The sequence below is a fragment of the Bubalus kerabau genome, chromosome 20 (assembly GCF_029407905.1).
Source record: "Bubalus kerabau isolate K-KA32 ecotype Philippines breed swamp buffalo chromosome 20, PCC_UOA_SB_1v2, whole genome shotgun sequence".
NCBI lineage: Eukaryota > Metazoa > Chordata > Mammalia > Artiodactyla > Bovidae > Bubalus > Bubalus kerabau.
Genome location: NC_073643.1, coordinates 55,484,827 through 55,500,049, shown reverse-complemented (window position 1 = coordinate 55,500,049; position 15,223 = coordinate 55,484,827). Strand labels below are relative to the sequence as shown.

The 15,223-nt window shown below is 49.5% G+C and overlaps 1 protein-coding gene across 4 annotated transcripts in view; it reads left to right on the top strand.

Moving 5' to 3' along the window:
• Positions 1 to 13,698, top strand: part of LARS2 (leucyl-tRNA synthetase 2, mitochondrial) — a 146,967-nt gene extending 133,269 nt beyond the window's left edge. For 3 of the 4 annotated variants that reach the window (XM_055558840.1, XM_055558839.1, XM_055558841.1), the window contains 2 exons: positions 6,720 to 6,847; positions 12,149 to 13,698. In XM_055558840.1, the coding sequence (XP_055414815.1) occupies positions 6,720 to 6,847; positions 12,149 to 12,328 (308 nt within the window). In that variant the 3' untranslated portion in view covers positions 12,329 to 13,698. The remainder of the gene's footprint in view (positions 1 to 6,719; positions 6,848 to 12,148) is intronic. The other variant, XM_055558842.1, reaches the window with a different exon arrangement.
• Positions 13,699 to 15,223: the final 1,525 nt, after the last annotated feature.

The following is a 15,223-nucleotide window of genomic DNA, read 5'->3' as shown; positions in this document are numbered from 1 at the left end:
AAGAAAACCTTTAGAGAAACCCAAAGTACTTGATAGCCTAACAGTGCCCTCTACCAATCATGTAAAGAGTCGGTGGAGACCTTCAGTGGGAAATGGAACCAGTGTCTTGGCAGTGTGCACACATTAACAGGATGAGGAAATCTTTTTTTCCTTCCTGACGCTCTGGATCTGAGAAGGTCAGGAGACCACATGTGAATTTACAGTTATCTTTTGTTTGCCATCATAGAATATTGTCCTGTCCACGAGGGTGTTAGGGAAACTTTGCATGTTCGGACTCACTGACACTGTTTCCAGACAAAGGACACAAGGGTTCCCCTCTGGGCTCCCTAAGGCAAAGCAAATCCTAGAGTTTTCCTTGAAAATTACGTCTATACACATACTGTAAAACCCTCAGCTCCTACAAAGGCTGCGTCCTGGGTTCTCGCATCCTCACCCCTACGCTCAGTGGTTCTCCCCAAGCACCTCCACTGCTGTTTCACAGTCGAATTGTCAGAACTCCATGCGTGTACGTGAAATTTTTCTCTCTTACCATATTGAGTGTTGTATAGAGTGGTTCTATATCAATACTTACAGGCTGACCCTGTTCTTTTTTAACAGCTTCGTGGTGTCTTACCCAGTGAATATTCTGTCAGTTATTAAACAGTCGTCTACTGATGGGCATTTGAGTGATTTCTCCTCTTTGTCTTGTGTATGTGTGTGTGTGTGTGTGCAACTTTGAACTTAGCCAGATATAAGTTATTTACAATGTGGTGATAAGCTCTCCCGTCTCTGTTTCTCTGGCCATTTGTACAGTTCAACGCTGACTTTCCTACCTTGGTTTTTGCATCTTGCTTCTACCTCTTGCTGTCTCTGAGTCTTCCATCAACATCTTAATTATGAGGGTCACAGCATGGTGACCCTTTGCCTCCCTTAAGTTTCTCAAGTAACGCATGATCTTGAAGTATAGTCTACCACCACAAATTTTTTTCTTCGTAAAAATGGTGGTAAAATATTGTAGCTATATTGTTTTGCTGTGCATATAGGCTGTATTCATTAATTTCAGCAAAACTCCGAATCTTGGGACTTTCCTGGCGGTCCAGTGGTTAGGACTCTAAGCTTTCACTGCAAAGGCCACAGGTTCAGTCCCTGGCTGAGGAATTAAGATTCTGCAAGCCACTCAGAAAGGCCAAAAAACACCTGCAAATCCGCAAATCATCTAGAAGTGTGTGTGTGATACTTGTAAGGGACAGTAAGATATTTGCTGATGTTCTGATGGTTTTATACATGAAAAAGCCTCTTGATGAAAGTGAAAGAGGAGAGTGAACAAGTTGGCTTAAAGCTCAACATTCAGAAAACTAAAATCATGGCATCTGGTCCCATCACTTCATGGGAAATAGATGGGGAAACAGTGGCTGACTTTATTTTTTGGGCTCCAAAATCACTGCAGATGGTGATTGCAGCCATGAAATTAAAAGACGCTTACTCCTTGGAAGGAAAAGTATGACCAACCTGGATAGCATATTCAAAAGCAGAGACATTACTTTGCCAACAAAGGTCCATCTAGTCAAGGCTATGGTTTTTCCTGTGGTCATGTATGGATGTGAGAGTTGGACTGTGAAGAAAGCTGAGTGCTGAAGAATTGATGCTTTTGGACTGTGGTGTTGGAGAAGACTCTTGAGAGTCCCTTGGACTGCAAGGAGATCCAACCAGTCCATTCTAAAGGAGACCAGTCCTGGGTGTTCTTTGGAAGGAATGATGCTAAAGCTGAAACTCCAGTACTTTGGCCACCTCATGCAAAGAGTTGACTCATTGGAAAAGACTCTGATGCTGGGAGGGATTGGGGGCAGGAGGAGAAGGGGATGACAGAGGATGAGATGGCTGGATGGCATCACTGACTCAATGGACGTGAGTCTGAGTGAACTCTGGGAGTTGGTGATGGACAGGGAGGCCTGGCGTGCTGCAATTCATGGGGTCGCGGAGAGTCGGACACGACTGAGCGACTGAACTGAACTGAACTGATGCATGCTATTTCCACGTTATTTTGTTGTTGTTTAGTCACTGAGTCATGTCTGACTCTTTTCTGACTCCATGGACTATAACCCACCAGGCTCCTCGGGGCATGGGATTTCCCAGGCAAGAAAATTGGAGTTGGTTGTCATTTCCTCCTCCTCCTGGGGCTCTTCCCAAGTCAGGAATCGAACCTGCATCGGCAGGCGGATTCTTTACCACTGAGCCAATGTCACCAGAACACTTTTTGTGGGTAAAGACTAGCGTGAAGCATGTCCATCCTCCCTGTCCATTTCCTTGGCAGTACCAGGGCTGGATGGGCCATGGTGGGGACCCAGTCTCCAGGCCTCCCCTGTGTGTGATGAGGATTGGGGTGGAGTGGAGATAGGCGTGAAACTGATCATCAGGGGAGGCCTGCCATCCACAGACACCACGACCACCTGCTCTCGCTCCAGGTGCCATGGTGGCGTGGCGACCTCACCAACTCTCGGAGCGGGAGAAGGGCATTTTGGTTCTTGCACAGGAAGGTCAGCGACAGCAGCTCTCCAGGGAGGGGCAGGAAGAGGGTGGGCTGAGAGCGACAGCTGGCCTCGAACGGTGGCCTGTGTATCAGAGCCTTGCTGCTTCCCAGCTCGTGTTCAGACTTTCTCCGTGTGCTTCCCAAACACCAGCTCCTGGCCTGACCTGTGTCACGTAAAGAAAGCATTATATTTACCATGCAAATGGTAGCTATTTTTAGTTCCCTAAAAAGAGCAGGAAGGCAAAAACATGACGTAGAGCCTGGGGTCCTGAGTTTCTGTTCCTCCCTGCTGAGCAGGATGGGGCGGGGTGGGGAGGTGGGGGCCCCTCTCCCATCTATATGGAATTCCTGGCAGGGGCCACCGGCCACTATAAATAAGCATCCTGATTGCTCCAGGAAGGCTGGGCTTCCTCATTTTTTTTTTTAAGTGGAATTTGTAACAGCTTCTGTGCAGAACATTTGTGTCCAGGGTCCTTTCGTCTCCCAGGCATCCTGTACAACTGCCATGCGGAGGCTCTGGAACGCTGCCCATGGCAGCTGGGTCACAGGACAAGCCATGCTGGCCCAGCCAGCTAAAATAAAGACCTGATTATCTCCCTTCTGCGACCTCTGTCCTGTATTTAGATATGAGTCTCAATAGGAACCCTTCTGAGGAACCAGCAGGAAGCTCCTTTCTGCTTCTGCCAAGAGGCACATCTGTTGGAAACAGAGCAGGTTCGTTAGAAGCGGGGGAAGCCCAGGGCACGGGGGCCACACGGAGCCCAGGAGTACATCTCCGATGCCACTTGGTTCTCAGGCCCCGAGGGGCCCTCCCTTCCCCAAGGTTGTCATCCGGCAGCAAGGGTTACGGTAAGAGCGCCAAGGAGTAGAGCACAGGACGCTCGGCAAATGCGCAACGTCCGCACAGGGCCTGAGCCGCGCAGGTCAGCAGAGTAAGACACCAGTGCTGTGCAGAGTCCACAGGCCTGAGGCTGGTCTGGGAACGGTCTCTCAGCGCTTAGGACAAGGTGAGGAGCTTAGCAGGTCCATCGCCCGTGTCACTAAGCACACATCCCAGTAAAACCGCCCATATTTTTGGTAGCAAGACTTTCTCAGTGAAGGAAGCAGTGTGCTGATTCCTGTTCTGACCCGTTCTTCACCTCATCACACGCAGGCATTTTAAGTATCTTCATAGTAAATAGTTCTGCAACCATCCCTAGTATGTGCTCTGCTTAGTCGCTCAGTTGTGTCCAACTCTTGGCGACACCATGGACTGTAGCCCACCAGGCTCCTCTGTCCATGAGGATTCTTTTGGCAAGAATACTGGAGTGGGTTTCCCTGCCCTTCTCCAGGGGATCCTCCCAACTCTGGGATCGAACTCAGGTCCCCTGTATTGCAGGCAGATTCTTTATCGTCTGAGCCCGCAGGGAAACCCATCTCTAGTATAGTATATTGTAAAACAAAAATCACAAACCAATAGGGAAGAGACGCTTTATTCAGTGGAGTCAGTTTGGAAAACTGCTGTGTATTTTTTTTAAGAATGTGTTTTTTTTCACATTGTACACAAAATAAATTACAGATAGATAAATTATGAATAAATGGAAAACAAAATGAAACCATAAAAAGAAACCAGAAGAAAATTCTTGAACTAATGTCACAGTATGGGAACACTGTTTATAAATATCTTTTCAAATTACAAAAGTCATAAGTATTCCATGTAGAAAAATCTATAATTTTTTAACAGAAAGATTGCCTACACTTATATCTCCCACGGATAATCCTTGCTGCTATTCTGCTGTTTTTCTTCTTTTTTCTAATAATTTATTTTAAAGTGGTCCTAGATTATAGATCTGCAGTCATATGGCAGAAACAAATATTCATTTTTTCAGCCAGAACCTAGACATGTCAGAGAAACTCCAGTGGTAAATTCCAAGAAATACAAACTCACAGCCAAGAATCATAAAATTCACCAGGAAACAAGGCAGCGAGAGTGAGGCAACAGAAAAAAGGAGAGAGGGGTCAGACCCACAGAGACTTCAGACATTGGTGTTATCAGTCAGAGAGTGTATAGTTAAGTTTAATATGTTAAAAAAAGAATGAGTTGAAGATAAGATTAACAAAAGCTATAAAAGTCCAGCAAATTAGGAGAACAACATAGCGCTTAAAAGAACTGAAAATCATAACTTTGGAAATGAAACACTATGAATGAGTTCAACAGCACATCTGATACAGCTGATAAGAAAATTAGTGAACTGAAAAATGAATCTTGCGCAATTACCCAGAATGGAGCAAAGACAGGTGAGGGACAGGAAGCAGGGAAGGGCTGCTGGCAGGCAGAGTGAAGGTGTCTGATGCATGCTTCTGGGGTTTCAGAAGGAGCAGGAGCCCAGAATGGGGTATAGGTGCCATCTGAAGAGAGAGAAGCCCAGGTGCAGAACACCCCCCGCATTCTGCTGTTTTCCTTCCTCAGCTTTTCTGTTTATATAAACATTTGCTAAAACTATGACCATAGTATATATACTATTGTGCGTCATCATTTTCCGTGAAGCTGATTACTAGTTTAAGATGTAGTTTAAGATGTAGGAGAAAAGAGAATCCAAAGCTGTGTCTGTAGCATGATCCAGGTGGTGGTTTGGCTTGATTCTGTGGATACAATATCATACAAATATTCATTCAATACATTACATTACTATCTTTCAAAATAAAAAGTTTTATAGATGCTATAAAATCATGTGAACATGATTTTTTTTGTTGTTTTTTGACTTTTTACAAATTTTCTGCAAGAAGTATGCATCACTTCTGTCATCAAAGAAAATAAAACATTATCAACTCACAGCCCAGTGTTCAGGACTGGCATTGGTGGGATTCCTTTCCTCTGTCCCAGACCCAAACTTCAAATGTATCTGCTGGTCTCAAGGCTGATAATAAGAGGTGGGGGTGGGGGGCACAGAATGCGAGGGCCACGCCACCTCTACCAGCCCTGGAGAAACCACTCACGGTGTGAGGGCTGTGCCATTGCCATGGCAACGCCCCCACATGGGCACACTGGCCACATTTACGTGCCCACTCGCTCAAGGCCTGCCTCTGGGAGGACCAGGAGGCAACGGTGAGGTGCCAGGCCACAATTGCCCAGGCATCGGTTTTTCTGCCCCGTGTACTTCCTTCACATTTGGGGGCATCTTTTGTACTCCTGATATCAACAGAGGCTCAGAGGTTGAACCCTCCCTCTAGAGAAGCCCTGGTTGAAGCCCTAAAGCTCAGATCACTGGCCATGAGCGTCTCTGGGGTGCTGGGCCTCCTCGGCCTTGGGGGCTGCAGCGTGAAGCACTGGGGAGCTCGAGACTGGAGAGGCTCTCATTCCTCCCAGCTTCCTCGGGTTGGACCCACCCTGAGCCAAGGACAGCTCTTTCCAATTTGGAAGTGGCGGGAGCCTCTCACGAGAGGAAGTTTTAGCTGAGAAGTTGAGCTCCCTCTGAGTAGGTCCAGAGGGAGCACCCTGCTGTTCTCAGCATGTTGGCTCGGTGGATTAGGAGTCAAAGGACTGGGTGGGAGGCCCTCTCAGACCACAAGTATTCTTGGGCCACAGAGGAAGCAAACACAGCTCGTTACTTTGGGATCCGCACAAAGGATTCCTTCACCAGCGGGACTGCAGAGACCGAGGGAAGTCAGCAGCCTTGCTTTTCCAAATGCACACTTAAGAACAGTGTGTTCACCCATCTTCATGGCTCTGGGTATCGTTGAAAAAAAAGAAAAAGAAAGCTCCCTGTAAACTGGGATGGTAGTTCTCTGGCGGTCCAGTGGTTAAGACTCCGTGCTTCCAGTGCAGGGGATGCAGCTTCGATCCCTGGTCAGGGAACTGGGATCCCACATGCCGCTTGGTGCAGTCAAAAAACAATTTTTTTTACCAAACTTTAAAGTTTTTGTTTTGGGGGTCTGACTAATTAACAATATTGTGGTGGTTTCAGTTGAACAGTGAAGGGACTCAATCGTACATATGCACCGTATCCATTCTCCCCCAAACTAGCCTCCTATGGCCAAAATATATTTAATAAATAAGCTGGGATGATGAGCAAGGCGGAAGGAAGTGGGGGCCCCTGGTGGGCTGTGGAAAGCCGTCATGGGGCCCCTGGGGCCTCAGCCTGCTCCAGGGCAGGCCGTGTCGGGACAGGCGCTGTACAGCCTGCTCCTGTGAGCCTGTGCGTGCTCACTGACCCTCCGTGTCTCCATGTTGCAGGCCTGGCGCTGGTGCCACAGAAGCTGTGTGCCCACTACACCTGGGATGCCAGCGTGCTGCTTCAGGCCTGGCCCACCGTGGACCCGCAGTTCCTCCAGCAGCCCGAGGTCGTGCAGATGGCGGTTCTGGTGAGTGCCTCCCGAGGCCCCTTGCACCCAGGGGAATCACACACGCGCACGCACACACACACACACACACACAGCTGGGTCTTCAGGTTTCTCGCCAGGCCTTGCTAGCCCACCCGACTCTCTGCCCAACCTTCCAGCCTGTCTTGCTTTGCCAGCACCTTCAGTTTTGAGGTCACCACGTACCAAAATCTTGTGAGCAGAAAATTTGTGGCCCTCGAGCTTTTGAGAGCATGGAAAGAATCAACCTGTCCTGCCTTACGTGTTCTAACTGTCCTCATTCCAACTGTGTTTCAGGCTCTCCAGGTTTCATTCAACTGCTCTTGGCTTTTTGAAAGGGTAGGGTGATAGTGAGGTGGTGGGCATGGAGCCCCTCACTCTGCAAAATATATTTCAGGAAGACTGCATGAAGTCTCTTTTTTGGTAACGTCGATCATTTTAAATACATACAAGTAGTCGATTAGAGTATAGAGCAAGTAATTCTGCTCTAGTTTATCCTTATGCGTTTAGTTTGCTTAATCTGAGACCCGTTGTGAGGAATATCTCTTCAATATGCTGATGCGGCTAAAGAGGGAAAGAAAACAAGAGGCAGACCTTTTAGTCTGAACCACACATGGGCCAGCTGATTTACATCCCAGCTCTCATCACCCTGAGAGGCGGGCATCACTGTCCTCATTTTTTTTTTTTAAGCTGAGGACACAGGCTCAGAGAGCTCATCACTTTGCCCACATTTGTTTATTCCTCAGTCATTATCCAGTTACCTCCCCTACCTTAACACAGGCTTTTGGGACCCAAACCCAAATACAACAACCTGGGTCCCTGTCCTCGTGGAGCTTAAAGCCTGGTGGAAAAGATAGGGGAAAATAAGAAGGAAAGAAAAATAGAAACAAAATGATTGCAAACTGTGGAACGTGCCACAGACAAGTCACCCAGAGGCTGAGGGGCCTGCCAGTCCCCGCCTGCCGCATCTGCCAACCCTGGGCCCTGCGGGCAGGTCCATGCTGGGAAAGACAGAAGCCCCCAGAAGACTGGCTCCTTGTCAGCCACTCTTTCTTCTCACCCTCTCCCCTGGCACTCAGTCCCTCAATGCCTCCTGTTCCTCTGCCCACAGAGGGCGAGGAGGTGAGGCTGCCTGGCTAGGCTTCTTCCCAGAGTCCTCAAAACTAGCCTGTGCCTCAGAGAGGCTATTTCTTTAATTTGATTAACGTTTCTAAGAAATAATTCTCTTGTATACTTCTAAGGATTCGTCCTAAGCTCAGCTGAGAAAGGCCAACTTTTTTTTTTTTTTTTTTTTTTTGCCACACCCTGCAGCCTATGGGATCTTAGTTCCCTTGACCAGGGATCAAACCAGCTCCCCCTGCAGAGTCTGAACCACTGGACCACCAGGGAAGTCCCAGAAATGCCAACTTGAGACGATGAAGTTCTAGTCTGAAAATGTCTTTCCATTTTAAATTAACCACCGCAGAAAAGAAACTGAGTTTTGATAATTGGTAAAATAATCTTAGATTTTCATTGAAATAAAAATTCAAGATTTAAAATGTGTAGGGCTCCCTGAAAGCACACCCAGCTCAACAACCTGGGGGTCGGGGTGTCGAGGCCTGCTGTCCTGTCTCCGCATGATCTCGCTCAGTGCCAAGGCCAGAAATAGAAGCTGCAGCACAGACAGTGTGACCCAGCGCAACTCAGTTCAGCAGCACCCCTGTGCTCTGAGCCCAGAGGCACCGCCTCGTGTCCGTGGAGCCCGGCACCAGGAGGGACGGTCTGGGGAGGCACACGCGTTGTCACGCACACTGACAATTTGTATAGCCTCCAGGTTAAGACATAAGAGCTTGGGACTTGGACCACCTCACTTTGCACAATGCTTGATCTCTCTAAGCCTCAGTTTCCTCAGTTCGAAAATGGGAGGCAAATCCAGGGCCTGCCTCACCTGATTATGCCAAGAATTAAACGGAGCATGCCAGGAGTGCTTAACCTACTTCTGGACGCACCAATGACAAAACCCACTAACACAGTGAGCGTCGACTAAGAAGCCGGCTCTGCCCTGAGAACTTTCCAGATACTAACTCATTGACCCCACACAGCAGCCCGGTGAGGCAGAGCCTGCTGTTCTCCCCATCTCACAGACGAGGCCCCGTCTCGCGAGGAGGAAACAGCGGCAGCACAGGCTTGGTAGCTCACTGGGTAGATGGTAACCGCTGCTGCCATAGGCGTCGCTGCCTCTGGCGGCTGGGGCGTTGGGGGACGTGTCCTGAGGAAGAGGACCTGACCTTGGCTTTGAAAGAGGAGCAGCTTTTCCCTGGTAGAGGGAAGGAGCCACAGCAGGGGAAGCCCTCCCTGGACCAGGAGCCGAGGAGGGGCTGGAGCAGAGGCAGGGCCCCTCTCGAGAGAGGGCCAGACTGCATCTGGAGCAACTGGGGGCTGGCAGGGAAGAGAGGGGGTCTGGGGCCCATCCCATCTCCAGCCTTGGCTGGAGTGGGGACCTGGTCTGTGGCTTCACATTCCTGTCCCTCAGCTTGGCCCTCTGAGAATCGGGGATGGAATGGCAGTGACCTACCTCACGGGCCTGTGACGGGGATAGACAGGGTCTCTCAGGTGGCTTGTGGAGCACGGTGCCTGGCACAGAGAGAGAGAGAGCTCAGACAACGAGTGTCTTTATTGTCATGAGCCACTGTGGGGCTCCTGTCAGTGAGCAGTGGATGGGGCGCTTAGGGGGGTTGGGGGACAGCACTCGTGGCCAGGGGCCCACCAGGCAGCTGTTGGAAAAGTCCTAGAGAACAACACAGAGGCCTGGACCCAGGCCGAGTGGTGAAGTGGAGGTGGCAAGACCAAAGGGCTGAAGCTAGCAAGGCCACCATGTAGGGACCTGGAAAGTGAAAGTGAAGTCGTTCAGTCGTGTCCGACTCTTAGCGACCCCATGGAGACCTTCCTAAAGGCAAGCAGCTGCTGTTTGAGGTGATGTCTCATTTGTCTCCCATCCGGGTGCGAGGAGTAAAGAACCCGCCTCCCATCCCGTCCTCTAGGTGGCGCTAGTGGTAAAGAACCTGCCTGCCAATGCAGGAGATGTAAGAGACGAGGTCCCATCCAAGTCAGGAAGATCTCTGGAGGAGGACATAGCAACCCACTCCAGTATTCTTGCCTGGAGAATGCCATGGACAGAGGGGCCTGGCAGGCTATAGTCCATGGGGTCGCAGAATCGGACACAACTGAAGTGTCTTAGCACACACAGCACAGCACAGCGATCTAGGCCAATACAGCCTCTAAAAATGCCACGAAGTTCTACAGAAATCTGAAGAGATAAATGGGTAACTATGGGATCCTGGATAATATGCTTTGGTTGAAACTTCAGAAGTTCTTCCCGGTAATTTTTCGTAATACAGTGACTTTATTTTCCAAGTCAAAAACTGGAGCATTCACAAAAGAAACATAAACATTCTGACAGAAGCCACTGGGACAGAGTATTTGAAACAAGCTGTTTAGAAGCTATCTGGATCACATGTCACTTTCCTTAGCAACAATATCAGTTCATATTTGATGTGAAATTTAACCTTCACATCAAATAATTGAACCAACATTCAGTGAATAATACCACTGGTGCCTAGAACTGTTCAGTTCAGCCGCTCAGTTGTGTCTGACTCTTTGCGACCCCATGGACTGCAGCATACCAGGCTTCCCTGCCCATCACCAACTCCCAGAGCCTACTCAAAACTCATGTCCATCAACTCGGTGATGCCATCCAACCATTTCATCCTCTGTTGTCCCCTTCTCCTGCCTTCAATCTTTCCCAGCATCAGGGTCTTTTCCAATGAGTCAGTTCTTCGCATCAGGTGGCCAGAGTATTTTGGAGTTTCAGCTTCAATATCAGTCCTTCCAATGAATATTCAGGACTGATCTCCTTTAGGATGGACTGGTTGGATCTCCTTGCAGTCCAAGGGACTCTCAAGAGTCTTCTCCAACACCACAGTTCAAAAGCATCAATTCTTCGGTGCTCAGCTTTCTTTAAAGTCCAACTCTCACATCCATACATGACCACTGGAAAAATCATAGCTTTGACTATAAGGACCTTTGTTGGTAAAGTAATGTCTCTGCTTTTTAATATGCTGTCTAGGTTGGTCATAACTTTCCTTCCAAGGAGTAAGCATCTTTTAATTTCATGGCTGCAATCACCATCTGCAGTGATTTTGGAGCCAAAAAAAATAAAGTCTGACACTATTTCCACTGTTTCCCCATCTATTTCCCATGAAGTGATGGGTCCAGATGCCATGATCTTAGTTTTCTGAATGTTGAGTTTTAAGCCAACTTTTTCACTCTCCTCTTTCACTTTCTTCAAGAGGCTCTTTAGTTCCTCTTCGCTTTCTGCCATAAGGGTGGTGTCATCTGCATATCTGAGGTTATTGATATTTCTCCCGGCAATCTTGATTCCAGCTTGTGCTTCTTCCAGCCCAGCGTTTCTCATGATGTACTCTGCATTATAAGTTAAATAAGCAGGGTGACAATATACAGCCTTGACCTACTCCTTTCCTGATTTGGAACCAGTCTGTTGTTCCATGTCCAGTTTCTAACTGTTGCTTCTTGACCTGCATACAGATTTATCAGGAGGCAGGTCAGGTGGTCTGGTATTCCCATCTGTTTCAGAATTTTCCAGTTTGTGGTGATCCACACAGTCAGAGGCTTTGGTGTAGTCAATAAAGCAAAAGTAGATGTTTTTCTGGAACTCTCTTGCTTTTTCGATGATCCAGCAGACGTTGGCAATTTGATCTCTGGTTCCTCTGACTTTTCTAAATCCAGCTTGAACAGCTGGAACCATACCGGCCCATTTTAGTAAGAACTGTGAGTGGTGTGGATCCTATTTCCAGGTTGTCACACGTGAGCGCCCCCTTCTGGAGCCAGTCATCAGGAAGGGAGGTTGCCCACGTTCCCCAGAAATTAATTAGTCCACATGAAACGCCCTGTAGCCAGATCTGAACTCGATGTGATCTTCAGGAACACAATTGTCCCTCTCCTCCTGAATACAGCCTAAACCATCTCATGCTGAGAATTTTTGACATACTTCCCACCAAGGTGTGATGGGGCAGCATTCAGGAAACACGGGCTGGCGCCCCCGCCCTCTCTGCCGTATTCAGACATTAATCCCACCCATCTCACTACACTTCGCTCTTCTGGGAAGCTGGGTGCCGCTTTTTCTTTCTCTCTTCGCACACCCTCTCCCCACACAGAGACAGCAGCACCCTTTAGGGGCAGTGGGTGTCAGGCTGCCTACCACCCCCAGGCTTTCCTCATGGGTTGTCTCTCTTTTCGCCTTCTCAGATCAACAACAAAGCCTGCGGCAAAGTCCCCGTGCCCCAGCATGTCGCCCAGGACCAGGACAAAGTCCACGAACTGGTTCTCCAGAGCGAGCTGGGTGTCAGGCTCTTACAGGGGCGAAGCATCAAGAAGGCCTTCCTCTCTCCGCGCACCGCCCTCATCAGCTTCCTGGTGCAGGAGTGACTGCCGGCCGCTGCGGCCCTTCCTCCAGGTCTGGGGCCCCGGCTCGGGGCAAAGCCCAGTGTCTCTAATGTCTGCCTTTGCATTCTGACGGGCTGGCATCCGCATCCGCAGGGTGCCTCTGCAGTGTGATCTGGTGCCAGGGTGAGGGAGGGTGGGGCAGAGGAGAAATATGAGTGAAGCGGAGTGTGGAGCACATACCTCCGCCATTGCAGGTGAGGGAAGCATCTAGCCCCACGTGAAGCCCCCAGAGATTTGGCCGGGTGGGAGCAGGAAGGTGAAAAGAGAAGCAGATGAGCTGAACACGAAGCCTCTAGAGCAGCCTGGGCGCCTCTGGACCCCAGAAACTGCACTGCCTTCGGCAGGTCTGAGGAGCGTGAGGCTACACCGAGGATGTCGGGGGCTCAGGAGCAGCTCGAGCAGTCACTGTTGATCGGTGACGGAGCCTCAGCCTCACGGCAGAGGGTCTCCTGCCTGCAGGCTGGATCCAGATATCCACGTGCGGCATGGACACTGGCGTCTTCAGAAGTCGCTCGGAGGAATGCCCTGGCCGTCCGGTGGTTTGGGCTTTCACTGCTGTGGACCCCGGTTCGATCCCTAGTTAGGAAACTAAGATCCCACATGGCTGACACAGCCAAAAAGGAGACGAAGAAGAAATTGCTGGGAATCAAGAGACAAGCAGGGCTAGTCTGGCTGCCTGCACCCCGGCTCCTCAGCCCTGCCTGGCTGGCTGTTTGCACCCAGGCTCAGCTGGACTCGCCTGCCCGGCCTGCTCTGATGCCGATCTTCAGGCCCTCGGGCGAAGCACCACTTCACACTGTGAATGGGGAGCAGCCCCTCCCGACTGCCCCCTCAGGGTGTCACGTTTGCTGTGAAGTGAAGCGGAACCAAGCTGCTTCCAGCCTGGCCGGAACCCATTTCAGAGCCCACCACAGCGCAACAGGGCTTCTGCTCATGTGTGCCCCAGATGGCTATGCTGCCCTGGGTGTGTCCCCCAGAGCCTGTTGTCTGGAAGAACTAGTCCACCGCCGGCGGGGGTCGGGGTGGGGGGTGTGCCAGGTGCCACCCGGGTGTCCCCTCCTGTGCTCCAGCCACAGCACTGGCTGCCAGGAAGACCCCCGTGTGATGTATGTTAGGGTGATCCTGGGTTTTGGTGAAGTCAGAGGTTAGGTGCTCTTAACAGAACTGGCCTCAATCCACTGAGTACTGTTTAATACAGGGAGGGGAGGAGAACCCAGACATGTTGTGATGCTGAAAATCTGTATTTGTTCCCCAATGCCTTTTTCTGAAGTAGGCTCAAATGTGGCCCCCTGCAGTTCAGCAGTTAACAGATGACTTTTTTTTTAATGGAATAAAATGCTTGTCATGTATGACTTCGGGACAAACATATGATCCTGGAATAGTCACCATATTCCAATTCTAGGAGTTAATCAGGAACACACTGAGTTATTCTGTTATTCTCTGAAGCACTGGCTATGTGCCTGACTCCACGTGGACTGTTATAAAGTGGGATGCATGGGAAACTTACCAACCATGGTAGACGGCATGAAACAGCAGCTAAGTCACTTGGCTCAAGCTTAATACTCTGCCTGGTCCCCATGCCCAGAAATCCTGGTATAACTGATCTCAAATGCACTTGGGCATCAGGGATCTTGTTAATAGAATCTCCACACTTGACTGATTGTTGATTTTTAGTCGTTCAGTCATATCTGACTCTTGGCGACCCCATGGACTATAGCCTGCCAGGCTCTTCTGCCCATGGAATTCTCTGGGCAAGAGTACTGGAGTGGGTAGCCATTCCCTTCTCCAGGGGATCTTCCTAACCCAGGAACTTGGGTCTCCTGAATTGCAGGCAGATTCTTTATGGTCTGAGCTACAAGGGAAGCCAACACAGGTGCTCCACAGGTGATTCTAATTGGCCAGCTAAGTTTGAGAACCACTGGATTAATTGACTCATTTGAACCATAATGTCTAACTAGTCCTTTCTCCGAGAAGGCAAGGGCACCCCACTCCAGTACTCTTGCCTGGAAAATCCCATGGACGGAGGAGCCTGGGAGGCTGCAGTCCATGGGGTCACTAAGAGTCGGACACAACTGAGCAACTTCACTTTCACTTTTCACCTTCATGCATTGGAGAAGGAAATGGCAACCCACTCCAGTGTTCTTGCCTGGAGAATCCCAGGGACAGAGGAGCCTGGTGGGCTGCCATCTATGGGGTCGCACAGAGTCGGACACGACTGAAGCGACTTAGCAGCAGCAGCAGCAGCAGTCCTTTCTCTCCCTAATCTTCAGCTTAACTGGGATGAATTTGGTCCAGGACCAAAGCACAGTGAAGCAGAGTCAGGAAAGACTTGGACTCGAAGGGAAGGCTGGGGCCAGAACTCTGGAGCAGGTATTTAAGATGTTCCCAGAGCTGACCTGAGTGGACAACATCCTATGGCATGTACCAACAAATGCAGATTCACTGTAAGCAAACAGATGAGGATCTGTGGTTCAAGGAGGGGAATGAGTGCATTGGCATCATGTCTTGTTTATTCCTAAAGTAAGCTAAGTGATCTTGAGTCTGTCAGTAAGATGAGTGCAGGGATCCCTTCATTAGCACATAATCTGGCCAGAATAGTGGGTGAGTAAAGCTTCAAGACCACTGGACTAAACAGCATGGCTTTGAAGAACTTCTCCAAGAAGAGAACAAAGTTTTGAAAACAGATGAGCTCGTTGGTATCACTGAGCTAGTTGGTGTAATGGAACAATTGAACAGAAGAACCTGATCCGTGGGGTGGGGAATGATCTCAGTCCTTTATTAACTGCCTTGATTAGCTCAAAACCTGGACTGAACAAGCTCCCTTGCATTATGTCATTTAATTTCCACTAAAACCCTAGAGGGAAAGAATGTGTCTGT